Raw genomic sequence first — 14944 nt, forward strand, 5'->3', positions numbered from 1 at the left:
TTGTTACCGTTTTTGCAACATTGCAAGTGTCGCCTTTTAATCTAATACGATCCTTAATTTCCTGAGTGATCCACAGATGGGTCTTTCATGATGGGGTTTTGTTTTTCAAATCAATGTATTTTTGTTGACCATGTTGAATTGTTTCTTTAAATGACTCCCACTGTTCATTTACCATACCTATTAGTCTATTTACCCAATTAACCATAGCCAGTTCTCCCCTCATACCAATGTAAGTTTAAGATTTTAGTTCATAATTCACAAGACCCTCCTTACTAGAACTCATGATATAACAACATGTATCTAAATTAAGTCACGAGGGAGTGTGAACGCCTCCACTTTGTGTGCGAGGTCGGGGCTGATGTAGCTGAAGGTGGTGTATCGAGCGCACCTTACAAGGGCGAGGATGAGCTGGCTCTTTGAGGTGGTAGAAGATGTGTGTGAGCGTTGCGGGGGGGGACCCGCAAATCATTCATATGTTTTGGTCCTGTCCAAAGCTGGAGGATTACTGGAAGGAGGGGTTTAGGGTAATCTCTAAAGTGGTGCACGTGAAACTGGACCCGAGCCCTCGGGGGGCCATATTCAGAGTGTCAGATCAGCCGGGATTGGAAACGGACACTGAGACAGATGTTGTAGCCTTCACCTCGTTGATCAACCTCTCCACCTTGTGCCCTGGTGTGGCGGGGGGACCTGTTGGAATTCTTGATGCTTGAAAAGGTCAAATTTGAACTGAGGGGAAGGATGGAGGGGTTCTACAATTCATGGGCGTTATTCATTAAGCACTTTCGAGAATTGGATAGGAGAAACACAAAAACTTTTTTTTAGTATTGTACTTTCAAACATTTCTAGTTAAGAAGGAAGAAATTCCATTATGATTTCCATTCATTTCAATGAAAACTCAACCACTTTGGGGAACAAAAGGTCTCGAGTACTTCCTGTAAATATTAATACAACCATACTAAACTTTTAGGATAAAGCATATCAATTTCAAAAATGGTAATCATGGCAGCTTCACCGAACTCTGGCTGAGAAATATCATTAGGTATCTTAAAACTTCCCATCACCTTTTCCCTTATAAATTCCTATACTCACAGTTATAATGATATCTTGCTCTGTAAACCTGTCACTATAATTATACCCTCCCCATGGGGTAATATAGAGTAACCACTGGCAAGATGGTCTAATTACTGGGTGTCACATTTACTCAGGTACTTTCTATTATAAATGCCAAGATAGGAAATAATAGAAATATAAAAATAGCCAGGATCTATGACTTTAAAATAAGTCCAGGTAAATCTCCAGGCGCTCTAACCCAATTCTACCCAAAGTTTTGACTTCTCATGTGCTATGGTGCCCAGGAAGATTCACTACTTAAATGATATACATAAATGCAAAACTAGTCAATGTTCCTGGCTAACATCCTGCCTATAAAAGGGTTGTATGAAATGAGTTTGAGTAATATCAATCCGGTCTTAGTAGCCATGCACCTTGAGCACAAGGCTGCTGCTTTTCTGCGTTTGGGACTGTACCTGACTTGGGATCACGTCATTTCATTGGATCACATAGCATACGGTACAGAAACAGGCCATTCGGCCCAACCAGTTTATGTCAGTGTTTATGTGCCAATCGAGCCATCTCCCATCTTTCCTCATCCAAGTCTACCACTGTAATCCCCTATTCCCTCTCCCTCATATCCTTTTCTAGCTTCTGCTTAGATGCACCCATCCCATTCACTTCAACCACTCCCTGTGATAGTGAGTTCCCCATTCTCACCACTCTTTGGGTAAAGATGCTCCTTCGGAATTCCCTGCTGGAATTCTTGGTGACTATCTTATATTGTTGGCCTTTAGTTATGATCGTCCCCTCAAGAGGAACCATTCTCTCTGTATCCAGTCTATCAAAACCTTTCAGAATTTCAAAGACTTCTATAAAGTTACTCCTTTGATTCCCCCAGAACCCCCACCAAGAAAAAAACACAGCCTATCAATCCTTACCTGTTATGGTGTTACAATCTTGTTAAGGACCAGTAACTTATTGTTGAAAGTAGGCAAAGTTTGAGATCCCATGTACTTACTCAGAATAAAGTCACAAAAATTCCACTGTTTTAAATAAACAGCCTATACTATACAAAGTTAGAAAAGTAACACAATTTACAATGCCTATCTTACACGCCAACAGTCAGAATTAACAAGGTGAATATGAAATTACAAGCAAATTGTGGCTAAACACACCACAATGAACCATAAATGACCAAGAGAGATCCCAGTAACCCACCCGAATGTCAATGCCCGGAGTTTCACAATCTCATCATAACAAAGTCTCCCTCCTAAGGTTTTCGAAAATCTAGCCTCTGACTTCCCTCCACAGTCTCAATGACTGCTCTTCTCCTGAGAATATGTTCCACAGGCTCGCTGATGCTGCACTCCTGTGTTTCTCCTAGTAGGAGAATAGGTTTCTCCTCTTGTAGGAGATGGTCATTGCCTGGCACTTGTGTGGCGTGAATGTAACTTGCCACTTGTCAGCCCAAGCCTGGATATTATCCAGGTCTTGCTGCATTTTGTAATGGACTGCTTCATTATCTGAGGAGTGGCGAATGGTGTTGAACATTAATTGCGCAAACATCCCCACTTCTGGCCTTATGACGGAAGGGAGGTCATTGATGAAGCAGTTGCAGATGGAGTTTCCCAGCACTAGGTCCACTGGTATTTTTGATCCATCTAAATGACTTGGAGTTGGAGGCATAGGACACAATTTCAAAGTGCATATAGTAAAGTGAAAACGAAGGAATATAGTAATATACTTTTAAGAGGACAGCATGGTTATTGTAGCACAGTGGTTAGCACTGTTGCTCCACAGCACCAGGTTCGATTCCTGGCTTGGGTCACTGTCCATGCGGAGTCTGCATGTTCTTCCCGTGTCTGCGTGGGTTTCCTCCGGTGCTCTGGTTTCCTCCCACAGTCCAAAGATGTGCAGGTTAGATGGATTGGCCATGCGAAATTGCCCTAAGTGTCCAAAAAAAAAGGTTAGGTTGGGTTAAGGGGATAGGGTAGAGGCGTGGGCTTAAGTTGGGTGCTCTTTCCAACAGCCAGTGCAGACTCAATGGGCCGAATGGCCTCCTTTCTGCACTGTAAAATCTATGATTCTATGATAGGCACACAGTGGAATAGGTGGACACATGGCAGATGAAATATTATTGCAAATCAGTGGTGAAGGCAGTGAAGTTTGAAGTATAACTGGGCGTTAGTACATCCAGAAGCTAGCCTGGTGCTTGCAAATTATGTCATTAACAGTTAGCATGTTAATAACAAAGTGAGGGGGACCAAAGTCTCCAGCTGAAGAGGCAGTAAACCTCACTGTATTTCATATACCATTCTCATTATAAAGCGATCGCAAATCTTAAACAATTGTTTCAACTAAAATGTCTACACATATTTTCCTCAAATATAATTCCGCACTATTATAGAAGATAAGTCAATTTGTATTTTGACCTTCCATATGATGGCTACTCAGCAGAGTGCCTCAAACATTCAGAAAGATATACATGGCTCTTATTTCAGGCTGCCAAGCTGAAGTGGTCACTGGTTATACAATTTAGTACTGGCTGAATATTACTCTGCAAACTGCCTCATCTTTATTCATGGTGGCATCTTCACTGCCATGTATGTTCCTGGTAATCAACTGCAGAATACTTTGTTGTTTATTTTTAACAGAGAACATTGTTCCACATTCATATGAAGTGAATTGGCAGATATTGGTCAAAATAATTTCATAAAAATCCGTGTGTTTTAAGAGAAGAAAACATCTTGAAGTAATTTTAAAGCTCTTCTCTCTAGAATTTAGATGGCTGTTACACATTCATTTAACTTTGCTTTCATTATTAAACATATTGGACTTGCCTGATCAGGTAAAATATCTTGTAATCGTGAGGGGATTTGCTATTCTTTGTAACTATTTATCAGTAAATACTTCTCTTCCAGTCAACAGGACTAATTTTAAAACTTGCAAATTAGCATTCTGATGTGAAATGTTTTGAGTGGTATGATATGGATCTGGACAGCAAAACTTTCCAATGAGTACAATAAAAATCTCCACAAGAAATGTTCAAAAATATAATACAAGTATAGATGGCCAATATCAAACTTAAGACTTTCACTCTTGATATTAAGATGACTAGGCATCGGTGGCCTTGACATTGATCATTATGAAGTGCTTCGAGAGGTTGGTCATGAGGCACATCAACTCCATACTCCCAGAATGCCTTGTTCCACCGCAATTTGCATACCGCTGCAACCAGTCCACAGCTGACGCCATCTCCCTTGTCCTACACTCATCCCTGGAGCATCTCGACAACAAGGACTCCTACAACAGACTCCTATTTATTGACTATAGCTCCGCCTTCAACACCATAATCCCAGCCAAGCTCATATCAAAGCTCCAAAACCTAGGCCTTGGCTCCTCACTCTGCAACTGGATCCTCGACTTTCTAACCCGTAGACCACAATTAGTAAGAATAAATAACAACACCTCCTCCACGATAGTCCTCAATATCAGGGTCCCGCAAGGCTGTGTACTCAGCCCCCAACTATACTCCCTCTCCACACACGACTGCATGACAAAATTTGGCTCCAACTCCATCAACAAGTTTGCTGACAACACAACTGTAGTGGGTCGGGTCTCAAACAACGACGAATCAGAATGCAGGAGGGATATAGAGAACCTATAGAACATAGAACATAGAAAATACAGCACAGAACAGGCCCTTCGGCCCACAATGTTGTGCCGAACCTTTGTCCTAGATTAATCATAGATTATCATTGAATTTACAGTGCAGAAGGAGGCCATTCGGCCCTTTGAGTCTGCACCAGCTCTTGGAAAGAGCACCCTACCCAAACTCAACACCTCCACCCAACACCAAGGGCAATTTGGACATTAAGGGCAATTTATCATTGGCCAATTCACCTAACCCACACATCTTTGGACTGTGGGAGGAAACCGGAGCACCCGGAGGAAACCCACGCAGACACGGGGAGGACGTGCAGACTCCGCACAGACAATGACCCAAGCCGGAATCGAACCTGGGACCATGGATCTGTGAAGCAATTGTGCTATCCACAATGCTACCGTGCTGCCCTTAAGAACAAATAAATCTACACTATATCATTTTCCCGTAATCCATGTTCCTATCCAACAGCTGCTTGAAGGTCCCTAATGTTTCCGACTCAACTACTTCCACAGGCAGTGCATTCCATGCCCCCACTACTCTCTGGGTAAAGAACCTACCTCTGATATCCCTCCTATATCTTCCACCTTAAATTTATGTCCCCTTGTAATGGTGTGTTCCACCTGGGGGAAAAGTCTCTGACTGTCTACTCTATCTATTCCCCTGATCATCTTATAAACCTCTATCAAGTCGCCCCTCATCCTTCTCCGCTCTAATGAGAAAAGGCCTAGCACCCTCAACCTTTCCTCGTAAGACCTACTCTCCATTCCAGGCAACATCCTGGTAAATCTTCTTTGCACCTTTTCCAGAGCTTCCACATCCTTCCTAAAATGAGGCGACCAGAACTGTACACAGTACTCCAAATGTGGCCTTACCAAAGTTTTGTACAGCTGCATCATCACCTCACGGCTCTTAAATTCAATCCCTCTGTTAACGAACGCGAGCACACCATAGGCCTTCTTCACAGCTCTATCCACTTGAGTGGCAACTTTCAAAGATGTATGAACATAGACCCCAAGGTCTCTCTGCTCCTCCACAATGCCAAGAACTCTACCGTTAACCCTGTATTCCGCATTCATATTTGTCCTTCCAAAATGGACAACCTCACACTTTTCAGGGTTAAACTCCATCTGCCACTTCTCAGCCCAGCTCTGCATCCTATCTATGTCTCTTTGCAGCCGACAACAGCCCTCCTTACTATCCACAACTCCACCAATCTTCGTATCGTCTGCAAATTTACTGACCCAACCTTCAACTCCCTCATCCAAGTCATTAATGAAAATCACAAACAGCAGAGGACCCAGAACTGATCCCTGCGGTACACCACTGGTAACTGGGATCCAGGCTGAATATTTGCCATCCACCACCACTCTCTGACTTCTATCGGTTAGCCAGTTCGTTATCCAACTGGCCAAATTTCCCACTATCCCATACCTCCTTACTTTGTGCAGAAGCCTACCATGGGGAACTTTATCAAATGCCTTACTAAAATCCATGTACACTACATCCACTGCTTTACCTTCATCCACATGCTTGGTCACCTCCTCAAAGAATTCAATAAGATTTGTAAGGCAAGACCTACCCCTCACAAATCCGTGCTGACTATCCCTAATCAAGCAGTGTCTTTCCAGATGCTCAGAAATCCTATCCTTCAGTACCCTTTCCATTACTTTGCCTACCACCGAAGTAAGACTAACTGGCCTATAATTCCCAGGGTTATCCCTAGTTCCTTTTTTGAACAGGGGCACGACATTCGCCACTCTCCAATCCCCTGGTACCACCCCTGTTGACAGTGAGGACGAAAAGATAATTGCCAACGGCTCTGCAATTTCATCTCTTGCTTCCCATAGAATCCTTGGATATATCCCGTCAGGCCCGGGGGACTTGTCTATCCTCAAGTTTTTCAAAATGCCCAACACATCTTCCTTCCTAACAAGTATTTCCTCGAGCTTACCAATCTGTTTCACACTGTCCTCTCCAACAATATCGCCCCTCTCATTTGTAAATACAGAAGAAAAGTACTCATTCAAGACCTCTCCTATCTCTTCAGACTCAATACACAATCTCCCGCTACTGTCCTTGATCGGACCTACCCTCGCTCTAGTCATTCTCATATTTCTCACATATGTGTAAAAGGCCTTGGGGTTTTCCTTGATCCTACCCGCCAAAGATTGTTCATGCCCTCTCTTAGCTCTCCTAATCCCTTTCTTTAGTTCCCTCCTGGCTATCTTGTATCCCTCCAATGCCCTGTCTGAACCTGGTTTCCTCAGCCTTACATAAGTCACCTTTTTTCTCTTAACAAGACATTCAACCTCTCTTGTCAACCATGGTTCCCTCACTCGACCATCTCTTCCCTGCCTGACAGGGACATACCTATCAAGGACACGTAGCACCTGTTCCTTGAACAAGTTCCACATTTCACTTGTGTCCTTCCCTGCCAGCCTATGTTCCCAACTTATGCACTTCAATTCTTGTCTGACAACATCGTATTTACCCTTCCCCCAATTGTAAACCTTGCCCTGTTGCACGTACCTATCCCTCTCCATTACTAAAGTGAAAGTCACAGAATTGTGGTCACTATCTCCAAAATGCTCCCCCACTAACAAATCTATCACTTGCCCTGGTTCATTACCCAGTACTAAATCCAATATTGCCCCTCCTCTGGTCGGACAATCTACATACTGTGTTAGAAAAGCTTCCTGGACACACTGCACAAACACCACCCCATCCAAACTATTTGATCTAAAGAGTTTCCACTCAATATTTGGGAAGTTAAAGTCGCCCATGACTAGTACCCTATGACTTCTGCACCTTTCCAAAATCTGTTTCCCAATCTGTTTCCCAACCTAGTGGAGTGGTGTAACGCCAACAATCCCTCCCTCAATGTCAGCAAAACTTAAGAGCTGGTCATTGACTTCAGGAAGCAAAGTATTGTATACACCCGTCTGCATCAACAGGGCCGAGGTGGAGATGGTTAACAGCTTCAAACTCCTAGGTGCGCACATCACCAAAAATCTGACCTGGTCCACCCACGTCGACGCTACGACCAAGAAAGCACAACACGCCAATACTTCCTCAGGAAACTCGGCATGTCCACATTGACTCTTACCAACTTTTACTGGTGCACCATAGAAAGCATCCTCTCTGACTGCATCACAGCCTGGTATGGCAACTGCTCGGCCCAAGACCGCAAGAATCTTCAGAGAGTCATGGACACCGCCCAGTCCATCACACAAACCTGCCTCCCATCCACCTCCCTCTGCCTGGGGAAAGCGGGCAGCATAATCAAAGACCCCTTCCACCCAGCTTACTCACTCTTCCAACTTCTGCCAATCGGGCAGGAGATACAAAAGTCTGAGAACGCGCACAAACAGATTCAAAATCAGCTTCTTCCCCGCTGTTACCAGACTCCTAAACTACCCTCTTATGGACTGATCTGATTAATACTACACTCCTGTACGTTCACCCGATGCCTGTGTCTATGTATTTACATTGTGTACCTTGTGTTGTCTTATTACGTATTTTCTTTTCATGTACTAAATGATTTGTTTGAGCTGCACGCAGAAAATTACCTTTCACTGTATCTTGACAATAAACAAATCCAACCCAATCCAATAGTAAACCACTTGAATGTCATTTTTGTAGTTTAAATGGAACATTTCCATACCAATGCACAACTATATATTGTACTTCATAGTGTACGGATATGTGCTCACATTCAAAATAATATTATTGCTCCCGTGGGCCTATTAGAACAAAAGAGAGCACACAAACATTCTAAGCAATTAAAGTTAGTCTTGTACTAATCTGTGCCTCCGTTCACTATGGGATCTGAATAAGGTAAAAAGTAAAGTCGCCATAGTCCCAGATGGCCATAGGCTACTTTGCCCTTTGAGGGGGAAGAGCTGACTGGTGGTGATTTAACCCGAGGATCACCACACCTTAGGAAAGTGAGCCTTCATGGAGAACCTCAGCCAGTACGTGGATTGAATCCGTGCTGCTGGCCTTGCTCTGCATCACAAACCAGCTATCTAGCCAAGTGAGCTAAACTGGCCCCAAAGCTGCCTATGGTCATCTGGGATCTGAATGTGCCAAAAGCAGCAATAACCTTTTTCCAATGACAGACACATACCTAGATACAGTGACAATACAGTGCAAAGCATTTGGAAAACCATTTACTTTAAATGTTTCTGTTCTGGATTTAATCTTAGTATTAATCTGAAAGTATACAAATAAATGAACAAGTACACTATAAAACAGGATATCCTTCTCAGTGCAAGTTTTCTTGAGCAATATTGATTTAAAACTGCACTAAATATTATATCTACAAAGTATTTTTAAATAAGCCAAGGATCATTATATATTAACTTTCAATTTTCTTAATTCCAACACTCAATATAAATATGGCTGTAACAGAAGTTCCAGATTTCACGTCAGACTGGACCAGATTAATTTATGACACACATGCATCGTAATCAGGTTAGTGTCATTATTCCAGAACACTGGAACATTCATTGAAACCATCATAATACAGGAAATGTTTTAATAAGCTCCCACAATGTGGTGGTACAGTGAAACATTGATCATCTGTCTGAACACAACATGACTTCCACCAATCTACTCACATTTCCACACAGCAGTGGTCATTTCTTTTACTCTTGCTATTAACAGTTGATCAATCAATTGATCCACACACTTACAGCTCAGACATGCACTCATCCACAAATCCAGGTCTGGACCTGCCACAGACCTGAAGGAGTTGGCCTGAAACATTCCCTCAATGGTGAACATGCTCCCCAGCTACTGAGGTAAGCACAGTACATTTTGAATTCCCCCAGTTTTCCCATCATCTGCTGATCTCATTAGAACACCTGATTTTAAATCAACGTAGAGCCTGTTTAATGTGCTCTTTACTACTTTGTGCAGCATGTTATGGTTTACTCATCAACATGTCTACCGGACTTATCTATCCTCTTTTTCAAATTACTAGTACCTAGATAAGATGTCTAGCCCCTGGAGAGGCCACTGGCTGTTCTACAAAGAGCAGAATGACCTTCAAAAAGAATGTGTAGTACATAAATGAGATGGAGGGAATTAAATAACATTAAACACAATATTGTCTCTCCAACTGTACAGAGCTGCAGATATTTGCAATCCTTTGCTACTGTAAAACAAAACTTAACCCTAGCTCTCTCCCAATGATCCTATATGTTCCTCTATTTCAAATGGTTGCTCACTTTTAAAATATGCCATGAACGCTGCCTGAACTATTCACTGCTGCAAAATCACCCACGTTCCATTAATTCTGCATATCATTATTGTATCATTGGTCTTGGTATTAATCTTGTCCTCAATCTCGGGTGACTGATAGTACCAAAAGATGTTGACTCCTGAGATAATGGCACAAGGAGTATCAAGGTGCAGTATATATTAGTGATAAATGACAATGGTGTTGCTAATATAGAATGGCAAATAAATGACAATCTGTGAGCTGAAAAGTCCAATTCCATTCTCTATCAGTAAAAAGCTTATCTAGAAACCTGATCACAAAAGGAAATCAAATCCAGAGCATTCCTAAAGCTGGAAGATGAACATTGCCAATCTATTAATAATATGAACCCGATTTACAATTTTAATAAAATAAAAGTTAGGCTGAACATCGGAGGTTTCTCAGACCCGCCCAATTCCCATCGTGTGAGCTGGTCTTTGCAAAGAATAAATCACATCGTTAGTGGCAGGAATGGGATGGCAGCACGCCAACAGTACCACTTACAATCGAATACAACAATAAATTTATTATACTTACCATTTCTTTGTGCACTCTACCATTAATTCTTGGTATGAAGCCACAAACTGGAACTTGGATGCATGCTTCCCAACACGTTGCAGTCGTTTCCAAACTGAAGCCATGATTATTAGAATTTGTTTTGGGGCAGATGAGTTCAGGTATCAAACACAACTGAGATTTTCCAAGTCTGTAAATCAGAACCACGAGAGTAGATTCTTTACGAGCGATAACATTTCTTTCTCGTTGTTCATTTAAGAGAAAAATCACAAATAGGATGACACATTCCAATGTGGATTGTAAAGTACTCCGGTAACCTGCATGACTGTGGCAGGAAGTAGCTGTCAATTCATTCCGCTGGGGGTTAAATGATGTTGAATCATCAGGCCTGGAAACAGAGGCATGGATAGCGGTTTAAAGTAAAAATGCAACCAGGATAATTTACATATAACTATTCTGCTGGCAAAAAATACTGGCAAACAACAAAAGAAACTAACAGAAAAACTTATCCAAAATATTTAAACATAAAATCCATATGGTGCAGGAGGCCGCCATTTGGTTCATCGAGTCTGCACCTTCCCTCTGAAGGAGCACCCTACTCAGGCCCATTCCCCAACCTGTCCCCATAACCCCACTTAACCTGCACAACTTTGGACTGTGGAAGGAAACCATAGCACCCGGTGGAAATCCATGCAGACACGGAGATAACCTGCAAACTCCACACAGAGTCACCCAAGGTCAGAATGGAACCCGGGTCCCTGGCACTGTAAGGCAGCAGTGTGTGCCACCCTAAACCGATCATTAAAAACTATTTTCCTTTTATACTTTCTAAATGCAACTTGGGATAGCTCAATCTCAGGATTTGGGCATGTGTTATTTATCGTCAACTTTCTACATCAAGAAATTAAATCTAAACATTTATGCATAATATATAACATTGAGAAATATCTGGGTTTCACCAAGTCGGTAACGCTTACACGTTTCTCTGTAAAACTCATCCACTAACTTTTTATTTTTTGTATATGCACCTAACCGCTAGAGAGGTTTACACAGCAAAGGATTACAATTAACACATTATTAAAGAAAGAAAACACAATTAGACCATGGCCAACATAACCCAGTACATTAACACATGGCCAACATAACACATGCAAATAAACCCCTTTATCACTGCACAAAACCTGCAAGACATTTAGCTCACAAACTGGCAGCCCCCACAGACCCCCATCACCCCAAATAGAGAAACTCCCCCTCACCCCAAATCCAGAAACTCTTTCCCCTCTCCCCAAAGCAGCCCCCTTCTCTCCCTCCCCAAAGCAGGAACTCTTTCCCCTCTCCCCAAAACAGGCCCCCTCTCCCCCACCTCCAGAAACAGGCCCCCTCTCCCCACCCTCAAAAACCGACCACCCTCTCCCAAAAACAAGCCCCCTTTCTCCCACCCCCAAAACAGATCCCCCTCTTCCCCTTCCCTGCAAAACAGATCCCCCTTTCCCCAAAACAGATCCCTCTCTCCTGCTCCCCCAAAAGGATCCCACTCTCCCACACCTCCCCTCGGGGGCCAAAACAGAAGCCCCCTTCCTCCCAAAACAGACACTCCCCCCCCCCCCCCCCCACTCCCAAAAACAGGCCCCTCTCCCCCACCCTCCCAAAACAGACCCAGCTCTCCCCAACCCTCCAAAACAGACCCGGCTCTCCCCAACCCTCCAAAACAGACCCTGCTCTCCCCAACCCTCCAAAACAGACCCTGCTCTCCCCCACCCCCCCCAAAACAGACCTCGTTGTCTCCCACCCCAAAACAGATCCCACGCTGTCCCCTTCCCAAAACAGATCCCTCCCTCAAAAGATCCCTCCCTCTTCCCTTCCCCAAAAGATCCCTCCTTCTCCCCTTCCCTAAAAAGATCCCTCCCTCTCCCCTTCCCCAAAAAGATCTCTCCCTCTCCCCTTCCCCAAACAGAACCCTCCCTCTCCCCTTTCCAAAGCCGACCCCTCCCTCTCCCCAAAACAGGCCCCTCTCTCTCCCCCAAAATAGACCCCTCTCCCCAACCCCCAAAATAGACCCCTCTCCCCAACCCCAAAAATAGACCCCTCTCTCCCCCCCAAACCAGACACCCTCTTCCCCCCACCCCCCAAAACAGCGCCGCCTTCCTCCTCACTCACCTCCCCCTCACAGGGGCTCTTTCTCTTTAAAACTCCCCCTGATCCGAGGCCCCGGGCCCGGGCTGCTGCTCCCACCGACTACCCTGGGTTCAATGCAGCTGATGAAGCCCACCTCCCCCGGGCCGGTACTCGGTGAATCAGCGCGGCCTCAGTCCCCAGGCACAATGGTCGCAGCCGCCTCCATCCTCACAACACAGCCCGGGCCGGGATTGGAAGCCGGGACTGGCTATTGGGACCGGGACGGCGGCCGCAGACTGAGTGACGGACGGGCAGGCGGAGGGGGCGGCGCGGAGCGCTCTCAACCCAACCTGCTGCCACTCTCAGCCTAACCTGCTGGCGGTCGCTCGGCAACACACCCCGCCCACAACAATCAACGCCCGCAGCCCATTGGCCATCACCGGAAGAGAACACGTCATCAGCGGAAAGGGCTGGACTTCTGTACACTTCCGGTTTTCACGTTCGAGGCAGAATGATTGAGAAAGGGAGGAGGGACACAGATGAGGGGAGAACATTTGAGCCCATACTCGCTAATCTGCCTGCCGCAGATGCTTATGTCCAAGGGTGGGAGTGACCGCCTTGTGAAGACAAGACCCTGTCTTCACATTGCGGATCCCTCCATCATATGTGGTATGACGACTGTGTTAAATAGGATAGATTTCAAACAGATCTAGAAACTCGGCTGGGCATCCATAAGGAATGTGGGACATCAGAAGCAGAATTATACTCAACCACAATCTGTAACCTAAATGGAAGGAAATTACTGTGGATGCTGGAATCTAAAAACAAAAACAGAAAATGCTGAACAATCTCATCAAATCTGACAGCATCTGTGAAGAGAGAATGGAGTTGACGTTTCGAGTACTTAGAACATACAGTGCAGAAGGAGGCCATTTGGCCCATCGGGTCTGCACCGACCCATTTAAGGCCTCACTTCCACCCTATCCCCGTAACCCAATAACCCGTCCTAACCTTTTTTGGTCCCTAAGGGCAATTTATCACGGCCAATACACCTAACCTGCAAGTCTTTGGACAGTGGGAGGAAACCAGAGCATCCGGAGGAAACCCACGCACGCAGACACAAGGGGAACGTGCAAACTCCGCACAGACAGTGACCCAGCAGGGAATCAAGCCTGGGACCCTGGCACTGTGAAGCCACAGTGCTAATCAGTCTGGATTATCTTGTCAAAACTACCTGTAACCACATGGCCGGGCATATCCCCCACTCTACCATTACCATCAAGCCAGGAGATCAACCTCCATTCAATGAAGGTTGCAGGAGGGCATGCTAGCAGCAGTACCAGGCATGCGTAAAAATTCATCATTAACCTGGTGAAATTACAACACAGGACTACTTGCGTGTCGAGGAGCATAAACAGCAAACACTAGACAGAACTATGTGACCCCCACAATCAACAGATCAGATCTAGGCTCTGCAGTCCTGCCAAATCCAGTCATAGTGAACAATTAAACAACTCACTTGGAGGAGGAGGCTCCACATAAATCCCTATCAATGATTGGAGAGTCTAGCACATCAGTGCAAAGGACAAGGCTGAAGCATTCACAACAATCTTCAGCCAGAAATGTCGAGTGGATGATCCACAATGGGGCTGTTTAGCACAGGGCAAAATCGCTGGCTTTGAAGGCAGGCCAGCTGCACGGTTCAATTCCCGTAACAGCCTCCCTGAACAGGCGCTGGAATGTGGCGACTAGGGGCTTTTCACAGTAACTTCATTTGAAGCCTACTTGTGACAATAAGCGATTTTCATTTCATTTCATTTTGGCATCCTCCAGTGGTGTCCAGCATCTCAGATGCCAGGCTTCATTCAATTCAATTCATTCCATGTGATACCAAGAAATGACTGAAAGCACTGAATATTGCAACGGCCATGGTCTCTGACAATATTCCAGCTACTGTTTTGAAGATTTTTGCTCCAGAACTAGCTGTTCCCTTAGTCAAGCTGTTCCAGTACATCTGCAATACTGGCATCTATCCAGCTAAGTGAAAAACTGCCCAGGTGTGCCCCATCCACAAAAAGCAAGACAAATCCAACCCGACCAATTAGATCCCCATCAGTCTACTCTCGGCCATCAGAAAAGTGAAGGAAGGGGTCGTCGATAGTGCTGTCAAGCAGCATTTACACAGCAGTAACCTGTTGACCGATACTCAATTTGGGTAGTACGAGGGCCACTCAGTTCCTGCCCTCATTACTGCCTTGGTTCAAACATAGACTAAAGAGCTGAACTTCAGAGTTGAGGTGATAGTGATTACCCTTGATGTCAAGGTA

General features: G+C 44.6%; 1 protein-coding gene across 5 annotated transcripts in view; it reads right to left on the reverse strand.

The window, feature by feature from the left end:
* The window catches only part of ehbp1 (EH domain binding protein 1), a 569586-nt gene extending 556606 nt beyond the window's left edge, over positions 1 to 12980 (reverse strand). For 3 of the 5 annotated variants that reach the window (XM_072507229.1, XM_072507216.1, XM_072507208.1), the window contains exons 1-2: positions 12660 to 12980; positions 10524 to 10890 (exon numbers count right to left, since the gene is read on the reverse strand). In XM_072507229.1, coding sequence (XP_072363330.1) covers positions 10524 to 10627 — 104 coding nt within the window. In that variant the 5' untranslated portion in view covers positions 10628 to 10890; positions 12660 to 12980. The remainder of the gene's footprint in view (positions 1 to 10523; positions 10891 to 12659) is intronic. The other 2 variants (XM_072507228.1, XM_072507225.1) reach the window with 1 other exon arrangement.
* Positions 12981 to 14944: the final 1964 nt, after the last annotated feature.

This window comes from Scyliorhinus torazame, chromosome 1 (assembly GCF_047496885.1).
Source record: "Scyliorhinus torazame isolate Kashiwa2021f chromosome 1, sScyTor2.1, whole genome shotgun sequence".
In the NCBI taxonomy this organism is placed as follows: Eukaryota; Metazoa; Chordata; class Chondrichthyes; order Carcharhiniformes; family Scyliorhinidae; genus Scyliorhinus; species Scyliorhinus torazame.